Raw genomic sequence first — 17,998 nt, 5'->3', positions numbered from 1 at the left:
AACAAGTTAAAGTTGATTTTATCAATGGACTTTTATTTTTAATAGAAAAAGACAAGCATACAAGGCCTTGCTGAAAGTCTAGTTGCATATTAAAGTAAAAAAGCTATTTCTAAGTATTTTCCAGAAGTATTTCTGCCTCAGCAACCTACTACAGTGTCAGAACTATCACTTATTTAGTATGTAAGCCAGCTTGGGTTTTCTTATTTCTGTAACTTCATGAATATAGCACAAGAGTCACATTTCTAGTATATGGCATAAATAGTTTGATTTTCTTTGAAACCAAAGAAGTGGTCCTAGTTACTGAAACATCTCATTTGGGGAAATACAAGAATATTAGAGCATAACTTAGATAATGCAACTCTCTCCCTTTGTACAACATGAAGTCTAGCTTCTGTTCAGTGTGACTATTAAGGCCACAATCTCTCCCAACCGTATACAAGCAATTAACTTCAAATGTGCTACTCAAGTTTAAGCTGAAGCATCTGCCAAATGGTTCTTCTGATAGTTATATTGAAAAGTGTTATTTATAGAAAGTGTTTGGTTTATGGGGCAGTGGGGTAGATGTAATTTAACATGTTATGCAGACTCTAAAGTGTACTTAAGTCATATGTGAACTACAGCTGCCTGATCTCAGGTTACTAGACATCCTGAGGTACAAAAAGCTTGAATACATCTCTTGTAATACTGTTCTAGGAGTACACTAGCACAACTAGTACAACTAGTCTTTTACTCACTCCTTTTAGTACCGCAACTTTACATCAGGCACACACAAAGCTACATTTACTGACCCTTTTAATGTGCTAGACCCAAGAGAAGTTGAGAAAACCAACAAATTTCAACAAAACACTGACAGTGACAAGAAAAGATGAGAGGACAATTGGAAAGAGTGAGGCAGCTGAGGCACTCTGGAGGAGAGCAAGGCCAGAACAGAACCTGTCCTGAGTTAGCCCCTGTTCTGAGCAGTTCAAGCGACATCACAAGTCCGCAAACACTGCCATTACCAAATCCATGTGAACTGCAACTTGCAAGTTATTTTTCCATGCACAGTTAATGCAAAACATGGAAGTCTGGTTATCTGGCTACGTCTCCCAGCTACAAAAGACAAACAGTTTTACCAAGACAGTTCAAAACCTGAATCGAGAAACACACAGTCAAGAAACACACAGATTGATACACATTCACCTATGGAATCCAAGGACCAAGTTGCATTTACTTGCACAGTAGGTTGGTTTCACCTGCACTGTAGGTTGGTTTAATGATATATTAAGCTCCCAGTTGTACGTATCACGTCAGTAGTGTCCAACATATGGCCTGCAGGCAGAACCCACAGCATTTAAGGAATTCTGTCAGCCTCTGTTGTTAGCACAGTCTACAGAATTCAGGTTCTCATTTGAAACTGTTTTAGATCATCCCTGCCTATGGCAGGGGGGTTGAAACTAAATGATCTTTAAGGTCCCTTCCAACCCAAGCCATTCAATGATTCCATTCTGTGATTCTATTCTGTGATTCTAGATTTTGTGGGAACAGAGCTGCCATGTACAAAACAAACAGTACAGGGAGGATCACACCAACTGTTCTAAATGAAAGACAGGTGTTTCAAAATATTCCTCCTACATACAGCATTCCAGTCCTCTCTTCTCTTGCCTGCCTACTATCAGTAGGAAATTGGAGGGTGAGAGGAACACTGCAGAACACCTTAAAGGAGCTGATCATTGGACATCAACTAAAAATGCGACTTATTCCACAGAATGTATTACAAGCTACCTAATACCTTACAGTAGGTCTTGCCCCTTTCTGGAAATTGAGTTTCTTACCTTTTAGCTTAGTCTTTATATAGTATTACATGATACCTAAGTACATAATGCTAATATCCAGAATGTACAGCAAGCTAGATGAACAGAAGAACTCAGCAGAAGTAGGGCACATGATACAGTATAGGATTAGATCAATAGAAATACCTTCATAAAAACAGTTTATCTGGAAAGCCAAAACATGTTGTGTATTTTTCCCTGTGACATTACCTCTCATGGAAATATAAAAAAAACAGTGAAATCAAGATCAAATGCAGGTAGTTTTGGCCATTTCATCCGCTTAATGGTCAAATCTGTAGGTTCAGAATATTAAGTGCAATGCACAGGCACACCATGTACTCCTGCTGAATATCCTTGCTACAAAACAGGTATCTGTAGGTAGAGCCCTCTTACTTACATTATACCATTAAATACGTAGTTCTTACAGTATTTACTCTTGGAAGTCCTTAGAACACTTGACGCTCATTTTACATAGTGGTGAAAAGTTTTCCAAATGCCAAATCTCATTCTCCTCTCCAGATTAAGTGTTACTGAGGGTACATATTAGAGTGGATTTAAATGAAGATCTCTCTAAAGTGTTATATTCTGCTTTTTATTTTATAACAGGTTTGAGGATTTGTAGTTTACAGCTGTGCTTTAGAATAAAGGTCAAATATGGTTAATTAGCTGCAACCTATTTTCCCACATTAGTACATGGCAGCTTCCTAAACCTAGCAATGTGGGGGTGGAAATTAAAAGCCAAAGAATTAGCCAACCAATTTGGAGGACTTCACAAGCACATCCATTAGCAAAGGTCTTTGATACCAACATGACTACAAGTTTCTCATATTTAATACTGATAGACCTGGTTCTGTGCCACAGTCAAGCTGCATCAAAAGCAGCTCTCTCCCTGTTACACTTTTGATTAACCTTTCAAAGCAACAACAGTAAGAGCATGTCTGTCTCACAGCTCACATAAATGGCTGGAAGCAAAAGCAGAAGCACGGTACAGCCTGTCTTTGGTCAGATAAGCATGTGCACAGTTTCTTAGAGCTGGAACATGCTATGTGATCTAGCTTCTACTGAAATCATTTTGTAGCTTTTACTTTAAGAGGTAGAGTGCTTTGAAACAGGAATGCAGGTTAAGCCCTGAAGACACTGTTGATAAAAGACGTATAACTGCTAGCTAAAGGTGAAGGCAGACCACTCAGTTACCTGGTAGCCCATTCAGATCTCCTTGAGGAAACTGTACTACAAGTATTTTCTAAGGCAGGTCTTAAAACCATACAACTCCTAACACAAGCTGATCAACTTCAATACAAGCAATTTTAGCATGCTGAAGGAACCTGCAACTCATTACAACTTTTGTCTTACCATACTGACATGTTGATATAGGCACAATAAAGTTTTAGTTCTAGCAAAACATGTCGACTAATAGAGGTAGCTTTAACTTGGAAAAAGTACCTTGGAAAGTCTGTATTTATCTATTTGTAAAACCATAGGTCAGAACAGAGGACAGTACAGAGTAATACATGGGCACAAGCCAAACATTAGATATATCCCAGCTATCTTAAAAAAAGCTAAGTTATTATTTACCATTTCAAGTGAGGAAATATTAAACAAATCTAGGCTGCAATGTATGACAGTCCTTTCCCTACCTAAAAGTAACATGTGCTTTTCTCCTTTCTAAATACACAGTTAAAATAGTAAAAGTTTAAGTCTAGAATGAGGCTACTCTATCTTTGAGTAGTCTATGCCCAGAAGTTAAACAGAACAGGATTAAGTCAGAGCATGTCAAAGACTGGATGATCAACCTGATTGTTCTGTGGTTATTATTTATGGCTCCTTGGCAAGTCCAAGAGAAGACAGGGCAATCAGTTGATCAACCTGATGTTTAGAATCTAGACAGTCACTCACATTTTGATTCCCACTGGTATCTAATGGCAAGTCAGTAGTAGAGAATATAAAAGTGCCACTACCTTGCATCACCTTGTTGTATATATTAAGCTGCTTAAAAACCATTTAGCAACATATTCCATCATATGCAATACTTCAAGGAAAACCTCAAAGCATTGTGTTATGAATTACAAGTTCAACTATTCTGTATTTCATATACTGTACCTGCAGCAGATGTTTGCAAGTAAGTGGAAGTTTTCATCTGTATCTCCACTTCATTAATGGAAAAGTAATAAACAATTTCAAACCAACACATTAATAAATAATCATTCCTAAACGTGTTAGATGAGCTGACAAAATTCAGAAGACAGCAACATCCACATTCAGGAACTAAGTCAAAGGAAGAAATAAAACAATTTGCTTTGGACTCTACAATGGCATTATTGGGAGTGTGGATCTTGAAGCAGTTTAGCACTGTAAGAGGTGCCCTAAGACAGATTCCTCCCATTGAAAATGCACATGTAGATAAATGCCCTGGTCAAGACTGAGGAATTTCTTTCTGAAGAACCAGCATATTTTCCAGATGTTTGGAAGTCTCTGCTTTCTTCAGCTCGTGACAGTATTAATATTCATCCTGTGGTTCATCAGCGTCACTAGCCTCTGTTTCGCTGCTCTCATAGAGATCTTGTTGGCTCGCTACTCTGTCCAATTCCAGAAAACTAGTAATGAGCTTGGCAACTGCTTCCACATCACTGTGGAAAGGAAGAAACAGTGTAAGAGTTAATGAAATTGTAGTGCTGATGAAACAAAAACAGGCACACTAATTCTTGAGAATCACTGGTTGAAGGACCAGTCAATATATGGCATAGAGCATGACTGACAGCATCCCACGTGTGAAGGCATGCAAAGCCAAGCAATTACTACTGCGTCAGAATACATCAATCCTTTTTCCACAGGCCCTGCTGCAAGATTCCTTGTGAGGTGCTGCTTTTATTATCAGTCCTTTGGCAACAGATGATTACACTGTTTTCAAAATAATCAAATTAATTAATCTGCCATTGCACAGCTGAGCCGTGAACCAGGCATGCAGTACTAAGGCATCTTAAATACCTAAATATGATCAGTCTCCTGATCAGGATGGTATTACAGATGTCTGCAACTCAGAGCATCAAGGGGTTTAAAGAAGTTGAACTGAACAACACAAGGTAACATCAGCATGCATAATAATGGAGCCAAGATGACTGTCTCAATAGTTGGCAGTTACTGGTCCATGTGATTGGTATTTCCTATCTTATACTTCCAAATTAAAAGAGTCCACACTTCACCTTCTACAGCCCAGCACAGCGCTCTGAGTCAGTGGGTGTGAAAATCCAGTGATAAACCGTAGCACAACCATGTAACCCTTTCCAAAATACCGCACAGTCTCTTCTTCCACATCCACATCTCTGATCTCATGCAGTAGAGCCACCACTGTAAACAGATGTGAAAAATAAAGTCTATTACTACCATTCCTGTAAACTCTCAGCACTGCTACTACTGACTTGTGGGACTGGAACTCAGTTCGTGAGCACTACTGCTCTGATCCCATACAACTAGCACTCTTACAATACCAAGCAATTGCTGAGCAATTCAGGCAACAAATGCGAACAGCAGACAGGAACTGCATGAAGTTCAAAGGGAAATGTGAATCTTGTACCTGGGCAAGAACAATCCCAAGCACCAGTACAAGCTGGAGGCCAACCAGCTGTAAAGCACCTCTGAAGAAAAGGCCCCAGGGTCCTGGTGGACAAGCTGAAGGAGACAGCAACATGGCCTTGCAGCAAAGCCACCCAGCAGTGCCCCAGGCTGCCTTTGCAAGAGCACTGCTAGCAGGTTAAGGGAGGTGATTATTCCCCTTTATTCAGGCCTGCTGAGACTATATCTTGAATGTGGTGCCCAGTTCCAGACTCCCCACTACAAGAAGGACAGGGACAGACGGGAATGAGTCCAGTTAAGGGCCACTAATACAAAGGGCTTGGAGCACCTGGCATACAAGGACAGACCAAGAGCTGGGATTCTTCAGTTCTAGAAAATAGAGCCTGAGGAGGCAGAACGGGATCTTCATAAGGATCTGGTAGGAGTACATAGATGGAGCCACACTCTTGTTGTTGTTGCCAAATGACAAAGAAGCATTGGCACTGAAATACAGGAAATGCCACTTAAATATAAAAGATACTGTAAAAGTAGTCAGACGCTGGAACTCTGGACATTTCCACGTCCAGAGAAGGGCTATGAAGCTGGTGAAGGGCCTGGAACACAAGTCTTACAAGGAGCAGCTGAGAAAAACAGGTTTGTTTAGTCTGGAGCAGAGAAGGCTCAGGGGAGACCTTATTGCTCTCTACAACTACCTGAAAGGAAGGTGTGGGGAGCTGGGGGTCAGCGTCTTCTCACAGGTAACTGGTGATAGAACTAGAGGGAACAGCCTCAAGTTGTGCCAGGGGAAGTTCGGGTTGGAAATGAGGAGACATTTCTTCTCAGAAAGAGCGGTCAGGCGTTGGGACGGGTTGCCCAGGGAGGTGGTGGAAGCACTGTCCCTGGGGGTGTTCAAGGAAAGGTTGGACGTGGTGCCTGGGGACGTGGTTTAGTGGGTGATGGTGGTAGAGAGGTGGTTGGACCAGATGATCCTGGAGGTCTTTTCCAGCCTTAATGATTCTATATTCCCCAGAGAGGTGGAATCTCCATTCTCAGACACATTCAAACCCCAGCTGGATACAGTCCTGAGCAACCTGTTCCTGTTGGCCTTGCTTTGAGAAATTGCGTGCTCTGGATTTGGCTGCTTACCCCTTTGAAATGGGTTGCATACCATAGGTTAGAAACCCAAGTGTACTTGCTGTATCAACCCATAGATGTATGAACAAAATATATACAGAAGCATAAGATGGACTGGCCACTAGATTCTTTTCTTTTTTTAGTGTGCCTTCACACTTTCCCTAGATATCTAATTGCTCTCCCATCTTCAGTTATCCATTCTGCAAGATGCAGCATGGCTTCTTGCACATATCTAAAGATTTGCCTGCTACTAAACCCAAATTAGAACAGAAATCTCAATCCTGGGATCTAAAATTTCTGCTTTTCCACTAGTCCCCATTAGCAAAGCAGGATAGGAAAATATGAACATGCATATGAGCATCCCAAAGGAATGGCTCAGACTATTACAGCAAGCCACATGTAAGCTTAGTTATCCTGAATTAAAATGACTAACATGATGTTTTCCAGTACCCCAACCTGAAAAATACTTGGATCCTGAGAGGCAGTTTATGACTTCTGCTGCTTGGAAACAAACAGATGTGGAAACAAGCGTGGCTAGCTGGAGTGCAAAACTGCAGAGAATGTTATCAAATGGGTAGGCCTGCATTTCTTGTCAGTCAATCACAGTTGCTACCACAGATATCACTTTCTCACCTTGTTCATTGCCTCCTTTTGATAAAGTCAGTATTTTTCTGTAGAGGTTGAATGTTTTTAGGCAGACGGTTCCCTTGTTCTTATCAAATATAGCTTCCTGTAAAATTGAAAAATAAAAAACAGTATTAAGAATACCATCAATAGCTAGGCTTCAAAGTACAATACAAATAGCAGTTACATGTGAAAATAATCAGAAAAGTATATAGCTATTTTTAATAGAGACAGTCTTCTACTACTGGGCCATGAAAACCAAAATCTTGCTCTTGGCTTTAACAGGCTTCACCGTATCTCCTACACAACTTCTAGAACCAAGTTAGAGCTGGTTTAACTGCCCCTCCTGCCACATTCTTCATGGAATAAAAACTATGCCTGGAATCAAATCTGAACACTTGGTGCTCCTGTAACTCTCACTTTTCACATATGCATTTGGCTTATTTTGCTCATTTACATGGAGAAAGCCACAAAGCACCTTAGGGCAGGTCTCCCCTTTAAAAAACACTTATGTTTAGCATCATTGTCATGCTTATGTAGTTCAACAATTAAGTGCCCTAATTAATTCTAGTCCTAGTATGGCAATTTCAAAGTGCTTCCTCCAAACTAAAAGCATAAATTGTTTTAACTTCATGATACTAAAGTGCATCAGGCTACCAAAGTCAACACCTGACTGTTTCTGAACCAGCCCAACAGCCTCATTTCCTCAATTTAGCATCTTACCTCCCACTGCTCCAGATTCTGTGCAGCCACAAAGAAACACCCAGCCATGTAGAAGAGCTTCCATGCCAAGCTGTCTGAACAACACAGAAAATGTACAAGTTTAGGATTTTTCTTTCTTTGATATGTAACGTTTTAAGACCTACATGCTCCTTTTAAAGGCAACAAGGAAAAAAGTGGTTTCTCTGATGCAACATTTTTGCCTTTAAGTGTAATGTAAGCTGTACAGTGCTTTTCCAAAATAATAAAAGTGGAATTAACTTTTTCCAAAGACTCCATCTACACTGGGCTCCAAACCATGCAGAATTTTAAGTATATGTATTATTGCCAAGGCTGTAGCATCATTCCACATCTTTTTTCCCTAAAAGCAAAGGCATCTTAAAAGGCCTCCACAAAACTCTCTCGACTTGCCATCGACTCCCAAACATTAGTGCTGCAGAGGACAAGGGTGAGGGACAACGGAAAGCAATTCACTGAAGCAAACATGTTTCTTCATAAAAGGAAAGTCAGCCCTCTTGACAAACATTTATTTTATATTATTAAATGTTTACATATAAACAACATGCTTATTCAGACTTTTACTGGCAGGAGAGCAGAACCATGCTCAGAATTGTTTCAGAAAACTTTGTAGCAGTGTCTAAAATGTCTGATAAACATCGTGTCTTAAGCAGCTTTCACTGGACTTAAGCTCTTCCAATAAAAAACATGGACTATATCAGTAGAATATTGCTATATGCTATTAAGCTTTAAAATTTGAGATTCAACAGGATGCAGCAAGAGAATCACAGGACAGCCTACAAAGTAAGTTTCACATATGGAAGAATTTGTCATTTGATGTATTCTCTATTGGCAGTGGGGGAAGCAGCAGTCGCTCTCTGTTCTTTAAAAGTGTTTTCTTTAAAGTTTTGTTTGTTTGTTTTTTTTAAATAATCTGTGCTACTGATGACCTAACAGTTTCCAGAGAAACAGAGCACTTCCAAAGGCAACGCAATCATTTCATTATGGTGGCAAACCATCATGATGTGACTTCCAGGAGAGCTGTGAGGACCAGCTAATCACATTTTTAAAACACACTGAAAGCAAACATGCCAGAGTACTAAACATCAGAAACAGGCAACAATTATTATTGGATTCTAATATTCACACCACAAAGCATGACAGGTACCTATACTGCCTTTATGAGGCCACACAGAGCCGCACGGAGGAGTCAAAGATCAACAGGAAAAACAGTTCTTAAAAAATGACAGGCCATTACCTGCACTGTAATAAGCTGCAGCCAAGCCTATGGAGGCTATTCCTAAAATAAGAAGAGAGAATTAGAACAAGCAGCTCATAGCACCGAAGATCCCCTGAAAACATATGAATATTCAAATTAAAGCAATTACTTTTCAGAATACTTTTCAAAAAACGGACTTGCAATTGCAACTCTGATTACTATACAAGAGTCAGTTATTTGTCTCTGAACTCAATATAAAAATCCCCCATTCTCTATATAAAGAAATTAAGAAGCACAGGCAACTGAGATCAGAAATAAAAGGTAGTAACAGAATCGAAAACAGGATTTCAGAGGGACTCTCAGTCTAATCATTGCACCATACTTCCTCTCGAGCACAGTACAGCTTTGAGTATGCTAGCATTTACATTCATCATGTTTACACTACAAAGGTTATTCTTCCCCTCTTAAGTGCTGTGGAGCCAAAAGAAGAGTTGTGCAATAAAGTTGTGTCAGAGGCTACCAACTGCTTTCTTCCATTCAGGAGGAAGCTGTGGCAGAGTGACTCCGCAACTGCAGAGATCTTGTCTCAATGCAGCTTTGACAAACTAGATCACTGAAAACAGCGACAATGTTGTAGTGTTAATGCAGTGGGATCTAACCAAGCGGAAAGTAGGATATGCCACATTTCCCCCACAAGCTCTCAGGGTGGTCCTAATAGATACCACCCCTATTTTTTTCTGCATATGCAACACTTTAAAAACAGATGGCTTTCAGAACATCATGCACAGCTTCCTATTTCACGTACACAGTGCCATCAAGAGTTCACTGTTAGCCACATACAAGATCTATCTCTAGCATTGCTCCAGTGCATCCACTGCAGATTCTTCCATTTCTGAGAATCTCAAGTCTTCAATGCAAGTATGGATTCTCTTCAAAAGTTCCAAACATTTATATTGTTCTATGACACAACTTTCTTTTCCTGACCTTTCAAGACTCCCTTAGAATTCAGTCCATGAGCCTCTGAGGTTCTGCAGGTGACAGACTGAAAAATAATCGGTCACAGAGTAAACTACCACACTGAGGAAGAGATTTCAGACTCACTAAGAGACTGCACTAAAGGAAAAGTTCAAGTAAAAATTCTTGTTCCACAAAGACGACACCTGAAACATATACATCTCTCGCTACAGGCTCTTCCAGGAGTTTATTACTTGACCCCTTCCCTTAAAGCAAGCTCTGAAATAAACTGAGGAACACTGCAGTCTTACCAACAAAGACAGACCAAGATCTGATGCCAGGTGACCTCTTCAGATGAAGAAAGGAACTTGTGCGGTTTTCAACCAGCATGTACATCTTCAGAAGAAACTCCAAACAGCCCAGTCTGACTCATGAAACCTTGCTGGACAAAACAGAGAAATAAAAAGTAAAGTTGTTGCTGACTCCAACACTCTCCCGTCTTAGCATTTGTCAGGACTTCTTATCATGTCTTAACCTAGACTAAGAAAGTGTCCCAGTTTGGGACAGGGCCTTTTTCTCACAGAAATAACAATATGCATGCTTTAAAAAAAGTGCAAACACTCAGGTGGAAGAGACTTGTGTAACAGAAAACTGAACTACTCTCCAAGAAACTTCTTATTTCAGGGATAGAGTTTCTACTCCTTTCTACCACAACCCACTTGCAGAAGGCAATGTGGAAAAACAAGAACTTGAAATGATGTTAGTACTTCACGAATTAACAATTCCTCAAACTAATAAATCAGTGTGTTCTCTGACAGCAAAGTTCTTTGACAGCATTTGTACTAACTGCAAAGGCAGCCACAATGGACTAGGCTAGCAGCTGAAGCAGAACAACACAGCCTTCTGCACTGCACATGCTAGGTCTCATTCCAAATGACAGCACAGCAGGGGTTACAGCCTCAGCCTAACGAAGTGCCAGTGTCATATAATGCCATATACGGCCCTCCACCCTTCAAGCCAAATCCAGAATAGAAACAAATTTCCAGCAATGCTCGACTCTCCAAGCAACATCATGTCTTCAGCCTAAACAGAAAGTAACAGCAGAGATTAAGACAACAGGTACTAATCAAAACCAGTAAGAACTGGACAACCCCATGCAGCACTTTGAGCATCTATTTACTATCTACAGTATAGAGAATTTGACTTCTGACATGACTGTGAGCTCCAGGGCAAAACCCAACCCTACCTTAATACTATCAGCACAGGCGTAGGAACAAATTTGTACCAGATGCAAGGGGCATAAGGACTCACCTGATCTGATCAGAATTGTTGACAGAGAAAGGACAGGCTGCTTACTGCTTCTCTTGCAGTAAGCAAGTAGACACACTCAGCATTACAAAGACCACAATCCAGTAAAAGTGAAACAAAAACATGTGATAAGCATTGCATCATAACATTATCAGGGTGTATGTTGGCTTTAATCAAGAATTTATTCTATTCTTTTCTCTTTGTTACAACCTTAATACTAATTAAGGCAGAGGGTTTTAAGCATTTCCCCCAAAAGGGATTTCTAGAAAGAATATCAACTTCTCTGACTGGTGTGTGATGAACCTTAATACTTGTGAAGCATTCTGGGGCTGTAAGACCATTAAACAGCTCATTAATTACTGAGGACAATAAGCACCAATTCCTTCTATTGACTTGGTATTTTCATCATTAAACAGCCAACTCAAATCATTTTGCAGGAGCTTGGCATTAAGAAGGTATTAACTGCATGCATATGATATGGCTTTCCTGAAGAATGCCAATATTCAACAGGTCTTTGAATAACCATAAGAAACAGAGCAGGCCCAAGCACATCCAGGCTGACAGAAAAAAAAGTATGACAGGAAAAAAAGTATGCAATTTTTAGTCCTTTAGTTGTCTTGCCATTCTTAAATGCTACATGACACTCCCACAATTCTGCGCAGACTAGCTAGTGTTGATACAAAGCTGCAAGGGATTTGGTTTTCTGTTTAATAAAACTGACTTAACCAAGTCTTTTCATTTAAATAAAAAGCATATATGACTGATTTCAATCTCTTAGCAGCACATCTGAGAGAATCTGAAACTGAAAGAGAGAAAACTACTTATGTACAAGGCATGCTCCCTCTCCTCCGGATGTTAAGCATGAAATTTTGATTTTCAAATGGCTCCTGTGGGGTGCCCTCTATGTATCTGAATATACTTCTGCATGTACAAAGCAGTTTCCTGCCTACAACCCAAAAAATATCCAATAAGGTATCAAATACACAGAGATACCTGCCAAAAAAAACTGGCTATATTTAACAAAACACACAGGTGAAAACATGACTTATTTACATAGACGTTTAATCCATAAGTGCAAGCTTCTATTATGCCTTTCTTCCCCTCCCATATTCATTCAGGGAAGTCTAATCATGCAAATGCCAGTGTCAGCTTAATGATGACATTCAAACCAGGGGCGTAATCTCACAGACACGGGTGCGTTCAAAGACAGGTGCCTCAGGGAATACAAAGCACAAAAGCACTTTCTAGAAGCCATGCGTAATGAACTAAGTCATGGGCATGCCTTTAAGAACCACTGCAAGTTCGCCACAACAATTTTAAGGCCACAACAATTTTAAGACCGCAACAGGACACAAGCAGCTCTAAAACTATTTATTGGGTTTGACATTGAACTGATCTCCAGCACCATACAAAACACAGACACATTTCCTCCAGGCTCTAGAACGAGGGTGGGCTTACAAAACCTACCCACAGCAGCACCTTAAAAGCTTCGCAGCAAACGGGTATCGTGCCAGGACCACACACCGGGCTGTTTTCCTCCCCTCCCTCACCATCCTCGCCGAGGCCGCTGCCAGGGAAGGGGCCGCAAGGTGCCACTAACACCGACGGAGCCTTCTCTTCCCCTCGGGCTCCCACCTGCCGGCCGCGGCCAACCCGAGCCCTGCGGCCGGGACTCACCCTCGGGCCCAGCCGGCGGGGAGCGGCCCGTGAGGGACGCGCCCGAGGGGGGCATCCCAGGCACCCCCGCCCCACACCGGGCGACGGGACCCCGGCCCCAAAAGCCGCTGCAAGTCCCGGGACACACGACACACTTAAAAAAAAAAATAAATAAAGGACTGATGAGCTCCATCACGAAGCAAGAGCGACTCCTCAGCATCCCGCCCCACCCCACAGATATGCCTCGCCGTGCCACCCTCCGCCTGACGGGGGCTGCTTCTCAGCCCGCCCCGGACGGGGCCAGCGCCCCTTGAGCCCGTACCAGACCATACCCGCGCCTCTCCAGCCCGTACCGGACCGTCCCAGTGCCCCTTCAGCCCGGTTGCCCCACGAGAGGCGCCGCTCCCCACCGCCGTACCTGCCCCCGGCGCACCGCAGCACAGCCGCGCCTCGGGGAGGATGCCCGGCGCCTTCGCTTCCTGCAGCCCCCGACCACAAAGGGCCGCCACCGGGACACGGCGGCGTCTCGTCAGCCCTATGAAGGGTCGGATATGCCGGCGGCCATTTTTAGTGAGGGCAAAGCGGTAGCTAAAGCAACCCGCCCGCCCCGCTCAGGGTGGCTTGGTTTTTGCTAGAGGAGGAAGGGCATCGCCCAAGATGGCGGTGCGTGCCCGTCCTCAAGATGGCTGGCAAGAGGAGGCGTTGTGTTGTTGAAGAGCTGGCGTTATTTGCATTTTATGGCTTAACCCGTGTAAAAAAGAGCAGGAAAGCTTGAGTGTTGGTAGAGGAGGGGCTCTACATGCTATAGTGCGAGGTAAAGTGTGTGGAAAGGCTTTAATAGGTACATTTTATGACAGCTTGCTAGGCCTGTGCTGGGTGAGGTGGGCATGGCCTCTTGTGCGTAGCCTGACAGGGCTACCTGCTGCTGTGAGGTTGGGTCAAGGTGCTGTGGCTAGGAGGGAACAGGGGTGACAATGAGGGGCATATTGCATTAAGGGAGCCCCATCAGAGCACCCTTGGGCTTGGCAGCACCAGTGCATACAACCTCCCTTAGGCTGATGTCAGGGCTCTCAATGGCAGCCATGTGTACTTGTGGCATGGGCTGTCACAGAGCGCTTGCACTGGGTGGTAGCTGCTACTTGCACTTAATGTGTGTTGTACAGACAGGAGGCTGCTGCACGGTGAGGTTAGTAAGGGATTACTCGGTGTCACAAAGTTGTCTCAAGACAGCTGCCTGTAGAAGACCCAGTTGCTGGGGCTTGAAATGTCCAGTGCAGCAAGAATTGCAAAGCAAAAATAAATGATATGCTTACAGGTTTAACATTAATGTAATGACTTTTCATTAATTATATGTCACTTGTAGGCTTGGGTTTGGAAAATCTATTGCTTGGGGAGAAGAGTTTCCAATTCAGTTGAAATCCTGAGTGACTTTCCTGTTGTGGACTGTAAGTTATATTTGAAAATTCCTTTGTGTTTCAAGTTTAGTTAAACATCATTCAGGTATGAAAGTTGTTCATGTTTAATCCATTAGAGCATCAGCTCATGTCAGCTTTGGGATAAAATGGGTAAAATGTAGACAGCTGTAGCTTAGTACAACTGCTTAAATTTCCTTTATGTAAATCAATGTATCATTTCATCTACTGAAGATACTTGGTCCTCTCCCAGTTGCACAGGAATGTGATCCTTCCTTAATGACACTTAATTTTTGACCTTTTCCTAATACAAATCCAGATACTCCAGCGGGGTTGCTTAAGGCCATATGCTTGAAGTTTGTTCAGCTGTTCCAGAACATCGTTGCTGGTGAACAGTAACTGAGTTTTTGGTTGCACAGCGATTAGTTTTAGATTTATGTTAGAAAGTCCGAAGTCCATTAGTTTTAGATTAGACAGTCCAGAGTTAACTGTTTGAAGATTGGGGGGAGGGAGGACTCAGACTCCATGCTATGGAGTTAACTTATTGCAAGTAGTAGAAAATACAAACTGATTTGCAATTTCCGTGTTGTGTAACAGAACAACTATGTGAATGGGGAAGGGCTACAAGGAACTGAAAGCTTGAATTGGTATGCTTGGGAGTCATGAGGTACCAGCTGCTGGCTTTGGATGAATAATACAAAGTAATAAGTATCTTGTGTTTTCAACCCAAACAAGCAGCTGAGTTTCTGTGGCTTATGATAAAAATAATCTATAAGCAGTGGTCAGCTCTTAAATGCAGCTAGTTTCTCTGGAAACCAAATATTAAGCCACTTCATGTGATAAAATACAAAGACTTCTTGTCTCTAGAGTAGAGTGAAGTAAGAAATTCATTTGTCCCCTCCAGTCAATATACATCACACAGCATACCAATAAGGATCTGTTTTATTCTTCTATTGCTATCTGCTAAAATATTAGCAATTGTATACTTCTCCAGTTCTGCTAAAGCCACAATAGGATAACCTGGTAAGACTTAATTATGAAGTTAGAGGAAGTTAGAGGGAAATTGTTTAAAATACGGGATATACCCCACATATGATCGAGCATATGTCCAAATTGCAATAGGGCAAGGATCTGGTATTGATTAATAATTCTTACGACATTTCTTGTGCAATAATCTGGGGATTTTATTACAGTACTTTGAAGTAGGTAAGTGGCGATATGCCTACTGATTTAAAAAAATAAAACAAGGAAGAAACACATTGTAAAAGCCTAATCTTGGACCTAAAACATCATGAATTGAAAAACATGTTGCTGCAGAAACAAAAAGTATTTGCCAGAAGAAAAATTCAGAGATATATAATTGACTACTTGTAGAGATCTTGCTCAATCAAAACATTTTTAAGCCACTATACAATAAATAGACATGTAACTTATAAGTCATTGATCTAATCACAAGAACATGCAGATATAACAGAACTGACCTTTATTTTGCATTAGTTTGACTCTTGTGCCTCTGCTCCTTTTTCCTAATTCCAGACCATTTTCCTAAATATTCTCTTTTAGTTCCTTGTACTTTTTTTTCCCTCCGAAGTCTTCTCTTAAACTTAGAAATTCAGCAGTGCAGTATGTGTGTGATTTTATTAACATGCCAGGATAAAATTCCTAGTGTCTTTTGATTTTAAATGGTTGGAAACAGTCACTAATCCAGTGTTGTGTTTTGCAGCTGGACTGAATTGACTGTCAGTCCCAGATAGAAATGATATCATCCCATTGCCCCACTGAACTCTATGGGAACATTGTGTGTAAAGCCTGGAAATTGCTCGTTTCATGGAATACATGTTTACCAGCTGTAACTAAGATTTATTGCCTAATCTGACAGCTGTTGAGTGGCATACGCTGTCACTAACTTGAGGAGGCATTTGCAGCTTACAATGGCTCGCAGCACTGATGCGTAGCCTTTAAAGCTTTCTGAAAAGGGTTGCAATGTACTGTTTTCATAGAGAAATACTTAGTTTTCTATTTCATTCTTGGTATAAATGCTTTAGGTGCAGGTATAAATGTTAAATGTAGCAACAGAGGCCAAATACCGCAGGAGAGGACGCTTTTAAGTGTCCTTTTTTAATACTTTTAAGTGCTACCTACTGTTGACATAGAAAAGCTTTTACATTGAGTTTCTTTAGTAGCCTTGCAGCCTAGCAAGGGTGCTAACTGCTACCGCCCCAGGGGCAGGTGAAAATGGGTTGTCAGGCACAGTGCTGATGGTAACTGATATGATGTTCTATGGGAAAATGGTATAAATAGCTAATGGAAAGCAGAAGTTGCCCTTGGCAGAAATATAAATGGGACAGCTAATTACCTAATAACTACACAAGTATAATCTTATACTGTGCATTGAAACATGGATTCCTTGCGTGCTCCCCAGTTTTGTACAAGTTTTTGCTCTTTTTTATTGATTGAATTCTTAAATTGAAATTAATTCAGTCCAGGTATTCCCAAGCTAGAGGTACACTTGAGATGTTTTCAGATGTTTCAGTATTTCTGCAAATGTTTCAATGTTGATTTGCATTATGAATGTAAAGAAATATGAGGGAAAACTAGAAATACATATATTTTAAATATGATCTGTGCAAAATTATCAAAATATCCAAAGCTATCATGTCTTTTGAAGAGTTGCTGTATTAAGTTTGGATAACAAAAGTAAGCATAATCATAAGTGTGAAACAGAAGGATTTTAACTATGACTTTAAGTGCAAATCTATGAATCTATGCCTACTGTATCCTTGTGGAATAAGGATAAGATTGGCACGGTTTTTTAGTAAGAAGATATTCATCCAGAGGGACAGAAGAGATTTTAACAAGATGTTCCCTAAATTCTGCATTCTAGTAACTTTGTAGGAAACCCAAAGTCTTAAGTTGTGTTGGGATTGCTCTAGAATGATTGCAGTGCTTTAAAAAATCTTGTATTAATATGCTAATACAAAACATGAAAGCATATTGAATGAACATAGCAGAAGCACAGGGAACTGTCATTATCTTAGCTATTATAATTTTTACCTCAAGCTAGGATTAGTGATAGTTTTTCCAGGGTGTATATATAAAGCAATATCAGTGCATTTTTCTTTAAATAGGCAATAAGAAATGGTGCTTCTATTTGCTTTCATTATTAGTAATAGTAAGGAATTCCTGATTCCTCAACCTCAGTGATATGTCACCTACAGACTCTAAATTAAAAAAAAAAAAAAGAGCATATTTTTACATTCTACTCTAGGGTTATCTTTAAGAACACTAATTAGACTGGGGATTTGGCTGTAAAAGATTTTAAAACATTCACTTCTCTGGATTGTGATGTCTTTTATAGGCAGTTGCAGTAAAAAAAAAAAAAAAAGGAAGTTACATCGTGGGGTTACAAACTTAAGCAGTGATGACTGTCTCTAGTTCTTGTACAACATTGCCATTTGTGCTTAACAGTAAATAAATAAGTAAAAACATGTGGTTTAAAGCTGTAGACCTTACCTGTACCAGGAAGAAACTTACGCAGCGCACTGCAAAGGAAAGTTGCAGTTCAGGGAGGAAGTTACATGCTTGGTGGAAGTTCTGTGGTTTAATTTCTGAAA

General features: G+C 40.9%; 1 protein-coding gene across 1 annotated transcript; it reads right to left on the bottom strand.

Annotated features, from left to right (window-relative positions):
- Positions 1-12: 12 nt before the first annotated feature.
- On the bottom strand, positions 13-17,690 carry CYBC1 (cytochrome b-245 chaperone 1). Its single transcript, XM_083805665.1, has 7 exons — positions 13,391-17,690; positions 10,320-10,450; positions 9,094-9,135; positions 7,842-7,915; positions 7,128-7,224; positions 5,012-5,156; positions 13-4,438 (listed from the first exon to the last, which is right to left on the bottom strand). The coding sequence occupies exons 2-7, from the start codon at positions 10,402-10,404 to the stop codon at positions 4,309-4,311; spliced, it is 573 nt and encodes a 190-aa protein (XP_083661791.1). The 5' UTR covers positions 10,405-10,450; positions 13,391-17,690; the 3' UTR covers positions 13-4,308.
- Between the last annotated feature and the right edge of the window lie 308 nt (positions 17,691-17,998).

This window comes from Anser anser (assembly GCF_964211835.1).
Source record: "Anser anser genome assembly, chromosome: 19".
NCBI classification, from domain to species: Eukaryota; Metazoa; Chordata; class Aves; order Anseriformes; family Anatidae; genus Anser; species Anser anser.
The sequence above is the reverse complement of the archived record's forward strand: the minus strand, read 5'-3'. Positions and strand labels throughout refer to the sequence as shown.

What these genes read in the sequence shown, in the direction of transcription:
- CYBC1 (XM_083805665.1), bottom strand. Translation starts at nt 10,404, where the DNA reads ATGTACATGCTGGTTGAAAACCGCACAAGTTCCTTTCTTCATCTGAAG. An exon ending in ATCTTGGTCTGTCTTTGTTG is followed by an intron (nt 9,136 to 10,319) that starts GTAAGACTGCAG and finishes TTCTTATTTTAG; the next exon opens with GAATAGCCTCCATAGGCTTG. An exon ending in AGAATCTGGAGCAGTGGGAG is followed by an intron (nt 7,225 to 7,841) that starts GTAAGATGCTAA and finishes TCAATTTTACAG; the next exon opens with GAAGCTATATTTGATAAGAA.